The sequence below is a fragment of the Candida albicans genome, chromosome 7 (genome assembly GCF_000182965.3).
Source record: "Candida albicans SC5314 chromosome 7, complete sequence".
Taxonomy (NCBI): domain Eukaryota; kingdom Fungi; phylum Ascomycota; class Pichiomycetes; order Serinales; family Debaryomycetaceae; genus Candida; species Candida albicans.
In genome coordinates, this window is record NC_032095.1 from 821,374 (window position 1) to 835,681 (window position 14,308).

The following is a 14,308-nucleotide window of genomic DNA, read 5'->3' on the forward strand; positions in this document are numbered from 1 at the left end:
CGAACTTATCCTTGACTATCTTTCGGCGTTATGATACTAACAAAAATATGGTTTCAATTTTTTGATAGAAAGACATTATATTATATGGTTTTATATCAGTAATTGACTAATTTGTAATATAGTTTGATGTTTTGTTAGCTCTTCTTCAGAAGATAAGAAACTCTAGTAAAATCTTCTAAGGGAATTAGTGTTATTGAGGTTAACTTTGGAAACGTGGGTGTGGCTAACCCACACATACTTATTTAGGTATTATATATAACTGGAAAATCCCCCTCCCAAAAGTCTTACACGAAACAACATTTGATTTTTATTTGTCAGAAAATCAAACCAATAGTATCAGTGTTAATCTTGTGGATAAATTTCGTTGGGGGAAGAATAGAATCTATAAATTTTTGTGGATCTTATTTCTTATGACTGGATATATCCATCGTTTATTTGTCAATACAATTCAAAATGGATTTGGCTCTATTATTTTCGATTTGTACTTCAAAATCGGATTTTACATCTGATTGAAAGGCTTACTAACACTATATTGTTCTAGCACTAGAGTATATATATATATATAATAGAATTGAAATTGATAAATTAATTATATCAACTTAAACGTAGATAAATTATTCAGACTCTGTGACCTCCTAGTTTTACTCTACAGCTTGACCAATTCTGATTTCCTGAACGATAGAACTTGGCAAGCCAATCAATTTCACGAGATATAAGTTCAAGTGAAGGTATTATATAACCCTTATAGACTAGATCTTAAGACATCTAAAAGTATAGACAAAATTGTCTCGTAGTCCCTATTTTTCTTTTCTCATGAATTGATAAAGTGGATATATACTTATCTTGTATGTATTCGAAAAGAGGATGTGTATAACATGGTAAGAAATAAACTCTACCTCCACGGTGGTGTTTGAGATTACTGTACAAAGAAATATCATGTTGATACTTTGTTTCTACTATATTCCAGACTAGAATCCTCATTTAAGTTAGTTTATAGATTTTTCTTTCACTCTGACTAAATTTAATACTGTAAAGACACCTTTCACAAGGTTATCGCTCTCGGGTTTCCAATACGAATCTGCTAAGATATTTTGAAACATATTCTTATCATAACTATCAAAGCTAAGTTATCTACAGATAAAACTTGTCAATAAAAGAATAAACTCTTATTTAAATTATACAACTCTGTCTATCTAGCTAACTTAGTAATTCTCTACGAATTTCAGGACCAATTAGAGGATGAAATCTTTGTCTTACTGTTTCTAATAAGAAATCTTTTTGATCATCAGTAAGATCATTTTTATAACGAGTAGCAAATGATAAGAATGCTTTATGCCATACCACTGGTAATTGAGGACCATTATTGACTTTGGTGGTTTTTTCTTGATCAATATCCATATTTTCCATATTTTCATCTTGATTAATAGTAGCATTTCTAAATCTCATGAAATAAAATACTAATTCATCTAAAGTTTGATAAGGTAAAGCATATTTTTTTTCAATTAAAACTCTAATGAAAACCGTTGTAGCAGGATTAAAATCTCTAGTTAATAATTGAGTTAATGCAACTGATGAATGTAAAACAGGGACAGAAACTTTAGTTAACACTGAAGCAGCAATAGTGGCTTCACGTACAGAACAATAACCATCGACTAAAGGTAACAAGAACCCTTTGAAAAAAGCTCCTGGTTTATATAATGATTTTTTTAATGCTCGATAAATATGATAATTTAATGAATGATCATCGGAATTTTCAATAGAATCACGGAATCGTGGCAACAAGATAGTTTCAATGAAAACTGTAGCTTCATTACTTGATAAATTCGACACAAATAATTTAGTTGCTTCATATGTGGCATGAGGAGTCCAACTATTTGGATTTGTCACGTATAATACATCTTGCCAATTTTTTAAACTTGGTAAAATTTTAAATAATTTAGGTAATTTCCCATGAGTATAAGTTGATAAAATTTGACCAATTTTTTCATAAGCTAAAATGACTTTTGGTGGTAACAATACGGCATCTTCATTACTATTATCTGGAGAGCTTTGTTGTTGTTGTTGTTGTTGGGATTCTTTTTCTTGAATTTTGGCTAAGATTTTATCAGCTAAATTTATTGTTGGTTGAAATGAATTATCATCATCATTATTATTAGCTTCACCGTTGGATTGGAAATATTTATTAAATAATTCTGCATCTTTGGGATCAACTTCTGCATCTTCTTCATCATATACTATCTCTTCAACTTCTTCTTCTTCTTCAAAATCTGAATACTCATCTTCCTCTTCTTCTTCTTCACTATCTATTTGTTGATTTTTAAATGATTGAGCAAATGAAGGTTTATTTTGTATTTCATCTTCTTGTTCAAGTTCATCTTGTTGTTCTTTTGCCAATTGTAAAATCTTTCTTGAACTAGAAGCATCTAAAAATCCTTCACCGCCACCATTTTCTTCGTCGTCTTCATCGTTATGTCTTTGTTTCTTTGATGATTTCTTCTTTTGTGATGATGATGATGATGATGATCTTGGAACGGTTCTTAAATTCCCACCTTGGGATGAAATATCTTTTAATAATGGATTATGACGTTGTTTTGTTTTAGTATCACTAGTTGTTATCTTCCCCATGATATTTTGTTATATATATATATGTATATAGAAGTATGTTAATGGTAGGTATTGATTCAATTTAATGATTGATGGGTTGATTAAAAGAAATAAAGAAAAAAAAAAATTTTATTAAACTTCATTGCATCGCATCGAATTGATTTTTTATAGGTGAGATGTTAACTTGTTCAGATATTAGATAAATCCTTTAACCATTATCAATATCTACAATGACAATAACACTAATGGGATATGGTAGTAACAAACCAGATTGTAATTAGCTATATATATATATATATATATTACTTATTTATTTATTTATGAACTCATTTAATAAATCTTCATCATATTCAATTTTTATAAATATTGAAGAATAAACCAATTGTTCACCTAATAAATCATTTAGATAAATATATCTATAACCTTGTTTTAAATAATTTAATTTAGTGACTAATATAGCAATAGGGAAATTTTCCCCATAATCAGGATAATTTAAAGAAGTTGATGCATAAACAACAAATTTTATAAATATTAAATCATTAGTAGTAGTGATGATTGAACCACTAAATTTAGTATTAAAATTTGGATTAAATCCATTTTCACGAATTATTTTCGTTGTTCTAATAAAGGGAGAAGAACTGGTGGTTGGTGCAATTGGTGAGCTGTCATTATTATCCCATTGAACATCTTGAGCACCAATTATTTCAAATGATATATATGGATTAATGGCTTGATCTTTATAATCATCTTTAGGAAATTTGGGTAATTGATGACCACTTATAATTTCAAAATTAAATCGAATAGTTTTAGAATTAGTAGTAGTTAATGACGTTCTTGTATCGACATTGCTACTGCTTGATTTTAAAGTTGGTTTCCTTAATACACTTGGTTTTAATACATATCCTTGAAATATTTTATTTTCAAATAATGCTTCATTCAATTGTTGACCTAAATCATAAGTTTGCCAATTGGTGGCTACCATTTGTACACCATGAGACCAATAAGGTAATGGATTAAAATTTGAAGATTTTAATCTTGTTCCCAGTGGATAAACTCTCATTAAATAACGACGATTATGTTTATCTAAAGAAATTTTTTTATCATCATCTTTAATCATTCGATTAATTGATTTTTCACCTAATGAAAAACAATGATTAAAGGTTTTAGATTCTGGTAATGAAAAATTACGAAATTTTATCCCTTGAGTATAGATTCCAAGATTACTTAATTCATTGATGATTTTTGGTGATTTATTTTTCCTTCGTCTTATAATGAATGATGATGTAGAACTACTATTAGATTTATTATTTTCATTATCTTCACTTAATGAAGTTGCAGTAGTAGTAGTAGTAGTAGTGGTGGTGGTGGTGGTAGTAGTACTTGTTGTGAAACTACCATTTTCAGTTTCTATTAAATTTTGAAATGAAGTTGTCTTTTTCACTTTAATTATAAATTTATGTTTCAATTCGGCTGGTGATGGTAATATCACCGAATCAATATCAATAGGAGCAATAATCATATTTTCTCCAAGAATATCTTTTAAAATATTAACTACTTTAATTTGACATTCCGGTGAACAATGAATTTCCAAACTAAGTATTAATGGCCAAGGTGATACAATGAAAGCAAATTTTTTAATTGCTCTTATAACATTAGCAAAGCTTATTGGTTTAGTAAACGTTCTTCCATGATTAACTATTGGTTCATATTCATTCTTATCATCATCATCTTTTGTACCAATGACGGTGGTGGTGGTGGTGTTACTATCACCATTCCAAATATCAATTTCAACACATCGACACCCACGTTGTAATGTTCGTATATACCCTTCTACTGATGAATCACCAGCAACTTGTCGACCAGTTAAATAAGTATTATGAGATGATGAAATAAAATATTCATTTAATGGATAATCATAATAGTTAGTTTGGGTTTGGGTGATTTCACGATATGGAGTTGAATAACTAGATAATAAATATTCATTTAAACTTTCTTTATTCCATCCATTATCATTACTACAATATTTTTGAAAAATTAAATTAATAGTACTATTATCATCATCATCACTGAAATTTTCTTTTTGAATATTAATAATGAAATTTTTAATTTCATCAAATTGTAAAACTTCTTTACCTTGAGCTAATGAATCCCAAATTTCTTGTAAATCTTTCCGATCTTTAAGTATTGAAACAAATTGTTTAAATTGTTCAAAATTTAACCCCTTTTCAAACAAGGGGGTGCTAACAGGCTTTTCTGTTGTTGCTGACAGTAGTAGTAGTACTTGATCGAAAATTTGTTGTAAATGATTGGTATTAACATTAATATTTAATCGTTTGGAATATTTTAAAATATCATTAAAACTAAGAAACTCTCTAACATGTTTATGAGATTTCTGAATATCGACTTCATTGCCATCAACATTACCATTATCACCAGCTAGTAATTCTTTATTTAATAACATTTTAACATAATTTTCATCTAATTCATTCAAATCAATTAAAAATTCTTTTGCCAATTGTGAACGTAATTGTTTTAAATTATAAATTGCCAGAATCAATTTTTTAAAATCATGATCATTATCAGTGATTAAATGTAATGATTTTAAACTATTTTTTTTATGATTAAAATATATAATGGTGATCCAATTTTTTTCAAGTTTTTGAGATATATTTAATTCTTCACGATATCCACTACCTTCATTTTGTATATATATTGATTTAATATCATCAAGAACAAATTCATGAGTCGTTCTGTTGGTTATTGATAATCGATGAATAGCTGATGTTGCTATTGCTGGTGTGGATATGATTGCTGAATTAGATAATGCGGTAGTATTAGTAATTCCTTGGGGTAATCCAGAAGTTGTGGCCGATGTGGTGGCTGACGTGGTGGTGGTTGTTGAATTAGCCATTCTCCAAGAAAATTTGAAACATGAAGGGTCAATCCAAAATAAAATTCTTTTCTTTGATTTATGAGATATTTTTAATAATGGCATACCATCATTAGTGAAAATACTCGGGATTTTAATATTACCAATAGATTTAGAAATTTCTGGACGTAATTCAATTTGATTTTCTAAATATAAAGAATCTGAATCAGTATGGTGTAAAATTTGACTTCGTTGAATTGATTTCCCTCGTTTAGGAGCGGTATCAGTTGACAAAGTTGATGTCACAGTAGTACTATCACTCATTGGAGAACCACCATTATTCAGTACAATTGATCTTGATTCATCAATATTATCTGATGATTTATTAATTCGTAATAATTTTTTAAAAATATTCTTAGTTGTGGAAGATTTAGTATTTGAAGATGACGATGATGATGATGATGATGATAAAGAAGATTGTTGTTTCGGCGATGGTTGTGGCGGCGATTCACTATCATTAGATCGTAGATGACTATAAATATTAGGTAGATCAGATTTAATTGGAGAATAAGATGATGGTGAAGATGATTTCCGAAGTAATAATTGTGATTTAGGAGGCAGACCAGATGGTGAATAATATAATTCTGATGGACTTAATTCATCATTACTATGGTTGTCATTGTCATTGTCGTTATCACCTTGATTACTATCAATTGAATTTCGACGATTTAATGATTCCAACATTGGTCTTTTTTTCTATTCCCCAGACTTCTTGGATGCATATAATATCAATTAGGAGCAGTATTAAACAGTTGAAGACCGGGAAAACAAGAAGAAGAAGAAGAAGAAAAAGGTGGTTATAGGAATAGTTAGTTGTTGTCCGTCTTTACTTTTCGACAAGTCGATTTTTTTTTGTACAAGAAAATTAAATTACACAAAATTAAACAAAATTAAAGGATCTTACTCCTCCTTGATCGACTAATCAAACAATACAGAATATGTTGGTAATGGGTATGGATATGGGTTATTGACCATTGATTGACCTTATTTACATTCATAAACTCCAATACATCTTCTGTATATATATATATATACTCTATAAACACACATCCTTCTACGGGGTTGGGTAAACCCAACCCCTTTACAACTCCAAATCTTCATCTAATCTAACATCCATTTTTGCTTCTTGTTGTAAATATTTCTTTACTTGATTAACGGTATATTCACCACGATGAAACAAACCAGCACCTAAAGCAGCATCAATTCCACAATCCATTTCAAATACTTGTTGGAAATGTTGAGGATTACCAGCACCACTACTAGCAATCACGGGGATTGAAACTTGAGATTTAATTTGTTGTAATAATTGTAAATTAAATCCTTTATTGGAACCATCATGATCGATTGAATTTAATAAAATTTCTCCAGCTCCCAATTTTTCACAAGCTAAACATAATTCTAATGCACCTAATTCATGAATTTTCCTTCCACCTTGAGAAGTTACTTGATAATAACAATATTGTTCACCATTTGGACCATATTGTGAAGGATCAGTGATTTTTATTGTTTGCATAGTAGTAGTTTCAGTTGTTGGATCTTTGATATATTTTCTTTTAGGATCAACTGATATAACAACTGCTTGATTACCAAATTTGGAAGAAATGGTTTCAATTGATGAAAGACCGGTAATTTCCCCATTATTGGCATAATAATTTTCGGCAATGGTAACGGCATCAGATCCAATACTAATTTTATCAGCACCTGATTGGAAATATAAATGAGCCACATCAACAGCAGGAACAGTTTTCCCAGTTTCTGGATCATATAAATCTTTAATACCTCCACCAACAGTCAATGGAACAAATATAGTTTCAGCAGCTTTTTTCAATACTTGTAACATGGGTAAATCTTTTAAAGGAGAATTACGGAAAGATGTGATATTTAAAAATGTAATTTCATCAGCTCCTTGATTATAATATTTTGTTGCTAATTCAACTGGTTTACCTAAATTACGAACCTGTGAAGAATCCTCCTCGGCAGATTCGTTAGTTGATGATGATGATAATTGTTCTCGAACATTATATTGATCACCTTTAGTGACCACTAAATCACCATCATCATTAGTTCTAACATCAAGACATGCAATAATTCTTCTAGTTAACCCCGTTAAGGTGGTTTCAACATCCAAAGTAGAAGAAGAATCTACCCCTTGGGCTAGGTTGTTTGGAGTTGGGGTTGGGGTTGGGGTTGGGGTTGGGTTCTTTTCACCATTTAAAAAATTTTTAATAATTTTTAAACCAACAATTCCGGATTTTTCTGGATGAAATTGAGTAGCAAATAAATTATTTTTTGATATAGCAGATATAAATTTTTCTGATCCATATTGACTAATTGCCAAATCCCAACCTTTTGAAGATAAATCCTTAATGAATTTATTTTCAATTATTTCATCATTATTATTTTTAATAATTGCAGCATAAGAATGAACAAAATAATATTTATCAATCTTATTCAATCCATATAAAGATTTAGTCGTTGTTTGTTTGCCATTAATAATTATATCATGAATATTATTCCAACCAATATGAGGAACAGATTTTTTAATGCCCCTGATTTTAAATTTTTCATCATCATTATCAAATTTATATAATTTTAACTTCTTCTCATCATCATCATCATTATCATCATTATCTAATAATAATCCTAATCCTTTAATATTTGGACTTTCTTCCGATTCATGAAAAATCGATTGTAAACCAACACAAATCCCCATTAATGGACGATCTTGTTTAATATATGATTTTAAATGATTAATTAATTTCCGTTCATTTAATTGTTTAACAAAATGTCCAAAATTACCAACACCAGGGAAAATCAATTTTTCAATTTGAGAATCATTATCAATGAAATCTTGTTCATTATGAATGAATTTAATGATATAATTAGAATCGATACGTTTGATTGCATTTGAAAGTGATTGTAAATTACCACTTTCTACATCGATGATATGGATTGTTTTCGTCATGATTTTAAATAATTTCCCTTCCCCTAAATCCAAAAAATATGAATATAAAAAAGGGGTTTAGTATTAGTTCGAAAGAAATGGCAAGTTGGTTAGTTGGGTTGGGTTAGGTTGAATGTGTTGGATAATTTTTTTTTTTTTTTTTCAACAATTATGACTCAGAAACCCCAAAACCACAGAAAACCACTCTATATAATATGACTAATTCAACAACTACCACAACAACCACTACTTCTACTAGTATCACTTTTGAATAAATAAATATGTATTGTATTCCTCTCTCTATATATATATATACATATATATACATATATATATTTGTGTGTTACAAATAAATTAAATAAATACTTGCCTACTTGCCTACTTGCCTACTTTCCTACTTATGTACTCGCTGTTCTTCCTTTGGTGGCTCTAATTTGGATACCAAAATGAATACTTTCATCATCAAGAGCTTTAATATTATCACCAGCATCCAGAAAATAATCACAATATGAATCAAATTTTCCTAATACTTCAAGTAATCTCATTGAAACAAATTTTGTAGCAAAACTATGTAAATCCAGTTTTGAACTTAATAAAGATATACCAAATTTAACTGAACCCCCATCATCATCCTCAGATTCTTTAAATACATTATTTAATTCTTTTAAGATAACTTCAAGAAAATTTGAAATACTATTAAAATGTTTACAAATTCCATAATCTTCAGTATTTAATATTTTCGGAAATTGACCTTTTTCTTTATATTTCAATGAAAAATCCTCAAAATTATTACCACCAAAATTAACACAATCTAAATTCAATATCCCACCTGGTTTTAAAATTCGATGAAATTCACTGATTAAAGTTTTATAATTTTGTGGAGTGGTTTGAATGATTAAATCAGGAGTATGAATCATATCAAAAGTATTTGATTCAATGGTTAACATTGATTGATTATAATATTCAAAATTCATTGGTTTTGTTGAAAAATTCGATGCAGGATCAGGAATTTCTCTTCGATTGATTTTACTATATTTATTAGATTGATTATCAATAATTCGATTTAATCTCACTAATTTTTCCATGGATAATGATTTATATTCATTATATGATGTAAATGATAATTTTTTAATATGATTCTCAAATAATTCTTCATCAGATTGTTGGAAATTTGTTTTTGGGGTGGTGGTTGCGGTGGTGGAGGTGGTGGTGGAAATTTCTGCCTCTTGATATGTTTGGTAGTCCTTTGTAAGATGAGGATCTTCATTATAAACATGAGATTCAATGACTCGTACAAATGGGATAGTAAGAGCAAAATACCAACCAAATTGAATCAGATTAGATGTATTATATAGAAATACTTTGACATTTTCACTATTTTTCAATTTCACATTATTCTCATATTTATCATATAAATCATTAAGAATATCTTTATCAATTAAATGATTATCATGAAATTTTGAAATTATATCTAATCGATATTTTTCTAATAAAATATATTCATAACAAATTTTCGTGATCGTTTCCACTAATAATTTGATTCGAACTTGAGAATCTTGTTGTTGAAATGATTCATCTTTTGATTCCACGGATGTTTCTGTTGTTGTTGTTGTTGTTGTTGTCGTTGTTGGTTGTAATAATTTATCTTTTTTCAATACATATAATGCTGTTGCCGTTTTTTCAAAAATTTCTTTAAATTCATAAATTTTTTGTTCAGTTTCATTTAGAATTGATGGATCAGGTATATCAGGTAATTGCATAATATATCTTATAAAATTAATAAAATTCATTTGTATCAATTCTTCATGATTATAAAATTGTTCTCGATTATCTGGCAGCATACTATTGTTATGATTTTGTTCTTGGAATTTTTGCTTTATTAAATATCTAATTAAATATCTTAATGGTCCATATAATTGATATGAAAAAACACTTTCTGTCATTGTTAAATGATAACTACTCGATGTATTAATACTATTACCATTTCTAATGAAATCTCGAGCATTTTTTTGTTTAATAATAAATTTTAATAATAAATGATATCTAATAGTAGATACATTAATGGCATCACCTTGATGATATTCACTTAATACATCAAGAAAACTATTATATCGGAAAACTTGATAATTAGGTGCAAAAAAATTCTTTTCAATTCCTTGAGGAGTATTATAAACAGATAAATCAATAATTACATTAAATGGTGGCAACAACAGTGAAGAAGAAGAAGAAGAAGAAGAAAGTTGTTTCTGGAGTGTTAGTTTCGATGGTGAGGTGGTTTTATCAGAATAATCTGGGAAATAAGATCCATCAACTTTAGATCCTGACCTCGACCTAGACCTTGTTGTTGGGCCTGTCCCTGTCCCTGTCCCTGTTGGTGATTCAACTGCACTAGGCAGATGTGAACTTATACTTTCTTTTCTTTTAGATGTAATTGAATTATTACCAGTACTTAAAAATGAAAGTTTCCTAAATTTACCATTTAATGATGAATTATCTTTAGTTAAAGAATTTTGTGAATTTTGACTTAAACTTGATGCAATTGAAGTATTTCTATGAAATGCTTGATTTTGATTATATTGTGATTGTGATGGTGATGATGATAATGGGATGGAAGAAGTAGATAATGTTGAATTTGATCGATGTCTAACTAAATTTTTTGTCACTGGTTGTGGTGGTGGTATTATTAGACCTGTTACATTTGGACTATTATCACTTGTGAGTACAGATTTGGTAGAACTCAGTTTTGAACCTGATCGTAATGCTTCACCATATTTTGATGCAATCATTGTGGCTTCTTTATTAATATCTTCTCTACATGGTGGTGGTGGTGGTTCTTCTGATACAGATGGACTTGTTGTTGGTGAAATACCATGTTGCTGGTGGTGGTGGTGGTGGTGGGGTTGAAGTTTCCGCCTTAGACTTGAATGACTATTAGATTTATGACTATTACGTTTATCACTTTTATGTTTTGAAAAAATCGAATTTGTAGTTATAATAGATTTATTATCATCTTCATCTTCATCATCTTCATATTCTTCATTTATTTCCTCATCTATAATTGTATCCAGTTGTTGACGAGATCTTGAAGTTGGAGTGGTGGTAGATAAATTACGTTGATTTTCTTCATTACTACTACTACTATTACTTTGACTCGGTTTCTTTTTCCGTTTATGATGTTTATCTTTATCTTTTTGTTTCTGTTGTTTCTGTTGTTGTAATTTTTGATTAGTTTGATAAGAAATTGAAGGAACAATAAAATAACTCATAATGTAATGAGAGGGGAAGGGGTAACAAATGTAGCAAAAAAAAAATGAATAATGAATAATGAATAATGAATATATTGTTATTAAGTAGTAATGAAGATTAAGGAGGTGAAAGTGATTGTTGGTTGGTTGGTTTGTTGGTTGGTTGTAATTGATTATAATTAGTTGGGAAAAAGAATTTTCTTTTGTTTTGCCAGTAAGTAAGTAAGTAAGTGAAGTAGTAAGTAGTAAGTAGAAGGAAGTAAGTGAAGTAGTAGTAGTTTGTGTTAACTCTGTCTCTCTCTCTCTCTCTATACTTGTCTATTAATCTGAAAGGGGGGGAGGGGTTGTCGTGCGTGCGTGTGTGCCGTGAGTGAGTGAATGTGTCTCTCTTTTGTTTAGTTTGTCGTGCAACAATTAAGAATTAGATTTAATATAGTTTGTTGTATAAACTATTTCTATTTCTAGTTCTATTTCTAGTTCTAGTTCTATTTCTATTTCTATTTCTATTTCTATTTCTATTTCTATTTCTATTTCTATTTCTATTTCTATTTCTATTTCTATTTCTAATTCAATTCAATCTAATGACTAATGTTTAATGTTTAATGTTTAATAATATAAATGAATAGATTAATATTGATTCAGTTTTTTGATTTTCTATAGTTAGAAATAATAATTAATAAACTCCTTGTGATTTTTTTGTTTTTTCTTTCCTATCTCTTCCATTTATCCAGACTTATTCATTGATAACACAATTTATTATATATACATATATGTCTCTGTCTCTTGTAATCGATAGATTACAAATAATAATAGGCAATAATTTACATAATATTATAATCTACAATTTTAATTAATGCTAATTATATTATCTGTTATTTGGTTTTGGTTTTTCACTGTTTAACATTTAACAGAATTATTTATCTCTCCAAGCCAATCAAATATATAGGATCAAAATTTTGTTCATCATTGTTCATGACTCCTTGAAAAACATGATTATCATCATCAATTAAATCTCATCTAATTGTATTGTGGCCTTTTCATTATTATTTGGTATATTGACTTAATAATAATATTATCTATTAACATACAACTAAATAATAATTTATTTAATTTTAATTTTAATTAATTCTATCAAAATCGCTCATACTTAGTCTTTGTGTGTTCTATAATCTTGTTTATCCGTTGATATTAATGGTCTAGATTAACTCTTTTTATTATGAGAGGTTTTTTTGTAAACACTCTTCTATTACTTAGTAATTACTGGGAACTTTTCTTGCCTTGTTAAAATAAGGTGGAATTTGGTATTTGTAAAATTGCATTATAATTTCTACTCAATTTGGTAGCGTTTTTTTCCCCCTCCCCCCACCTCATTCCCATTCCCATTCCCAACAACGGGAGAAAACAATTATTACTATGTATAAATATACCAAGTAATTATTTGTTATAATACTTGTTGTTATTGATTATAATTCAATTGTTTTTGTTTTGCTTAACAGACTTGATTAGATTAGATTATTTATTGATCCACGGTTATACTTTGAAATTTTTGATTATTGTCCACGGCTATTCACATCTATTAAATGCCACACAAAAGAGAATTTGTGAATTGTAAATGCAAGTGAAAAATAGAAAAGAGGGAAAGTATTAAAGAGATATTTAAAATAGTTTTAAAAAAGTGTGTATATCTTGTACGGCAGATGATTATAATTTTGGGAATGTTTAGTTATTTGGTGGCAAGTTTATTACCAAATTGTTGCGAAAAGAGAAAAAGAGAGAACAAGAAGATAAACTTATACATAAATCCAATTAAGTCTTAAAATGTAATAGAATAAACCGATTATAAACAATTTCAGTAAATTCATTTTCAGAGAAGATCGTATAGATATATCTATATATATTGAGTTAATTGTAGAATGGAAATAGTGGTGGTAATAGTATTAGTATAATGTTTATTGCAAGGGATGGAGGGAGGGAGGGAGAAGAAGGAGGGAGAAGAAGGAGAGGGGTGTTGGAAAATAAAATTCCTCTCGTTGTTGTGATCATTTGTATGCGACTGCATATTGGTATATTGTGGAGATTCTGAGATGACTTCATCATTTGCATCAGTATTTGTAGGTAAGTTAGGACTTGTGGTAGCTAGAGCTGTTGCTTCACTTTGAGGTTCAGTAGCCAGTTGTGATCTTTGTCTCTTTCGAGTTCTATTAGCAGCAGGAGGCATATTGAATATACTAAAATAGTTGATATATATAAATAAGATTATACGTCGTTACTTACTAAAATCTACGTCTGTATCCCTAAGGAATCTTCCAGTCTATTTATACTTGTCAGATTCCTTAGAAGGTTGCACTAACCAGTGCATATGGTGTATCATCCTATAATAAACATTCACATTTCTCAGTGCAGATGAAACCCCACCTGAGATAAACTCAGTAACATTCACACTCTGCGTGTATAAGATATATCACTTTCATTCTTGTTACATTTAGTTGTAGTACACACTCAAAAGTGTAAGTGACATAATTCTTGAAGTTGCATTACACACTCGAAAGTGTAGGTTCCCCGCTTATCCTTATAAGCGTAACATAC

At 29.0% G+C, this 14,308-nt stretch overlaps 4 protein-coding genes across 4 annotated transcripts, besides 1 other annotated feature; all 4 read right to left on the minus strand. All coding sequences in view use genetic code 12, as the record gives it.

The window, feature by feature from the left end:
* Positions 1-1,197: 1,197 nt before the first annotated feature.
* ENP1 (snoRNA-binding rRNA-processing protein) lies at positions 1,198-2,625 on the minus strand (the record flags this gene model as incomplete). Its single annotated transcript, XM_705443.1, has 1 exon — positions 1,198-2,625. One exon carries the CDS (start codon positions 2,623-2,625, stop codon positions 1,198-1,200), a length of 1,428 nt encoding a protein of 475 aa, XP_710535.1.
* A 289-nt stretch (positions 2,626-2,914) lies between these two features.
* On the minus strand, positions 2,915-6,217 carry PLC1 (phosphatidylinositol phospholipase C; the record flags this gene model as incomplete). The annotated part of the gene is made up of 1 exon (XM_705442.2): positions 2,915-6,217. The coding sequence occupies one exon, from the start codon at positions 6,215-6,217 to the stop codon at positions 2,915-2,917; it is 3,303 nt and encodes a 1,100-aa protein (XP_710534.2).
* Positions 6,218-6,614: 397 nt separating this feature from the next.
* HIS7 (imidazoleglycerol-phosphate synthase) lies at positions 6,615-8,498 on the minus strand (the record flags this gene model as incomplete). Its single annotated transcript, XM_705441.1, has 1 exon — positions 6,615-8,498. The coding sequence occupies one exon, from the start codon at positions 8,496-8,498 to the stop codon at positions 6,615-6,617; it is 1,884 nt and encodes a 627-aa protein (XP_710533.1).
* Positions 8,499-8,875: 377 nt separating this feature from the next.
* Positions 8,876-11,743, minus strand: CAALFM_C703730CA (uncharacterized protein; the record flags this gene model as incomplete). Its single annotated transcript, XM_705440.2, has 1 exon — positions 8,876-11,743. One exon carries the CDS (start codon positions 11,741-11,743, stop codon positions 8,876-8,878), a length of 2,868 nt encoding a protein of 955 aa, XP_710532.1.
* Positions 11,744-13,728: 1,985 nt separating this feature from the next.
* Positions 13,729-14,308: part of a long terminal repeat ((mu-7a) Long terminal repeat (LTR); about 780 bp long, 4 copies per genome) that runs on past the window's edge.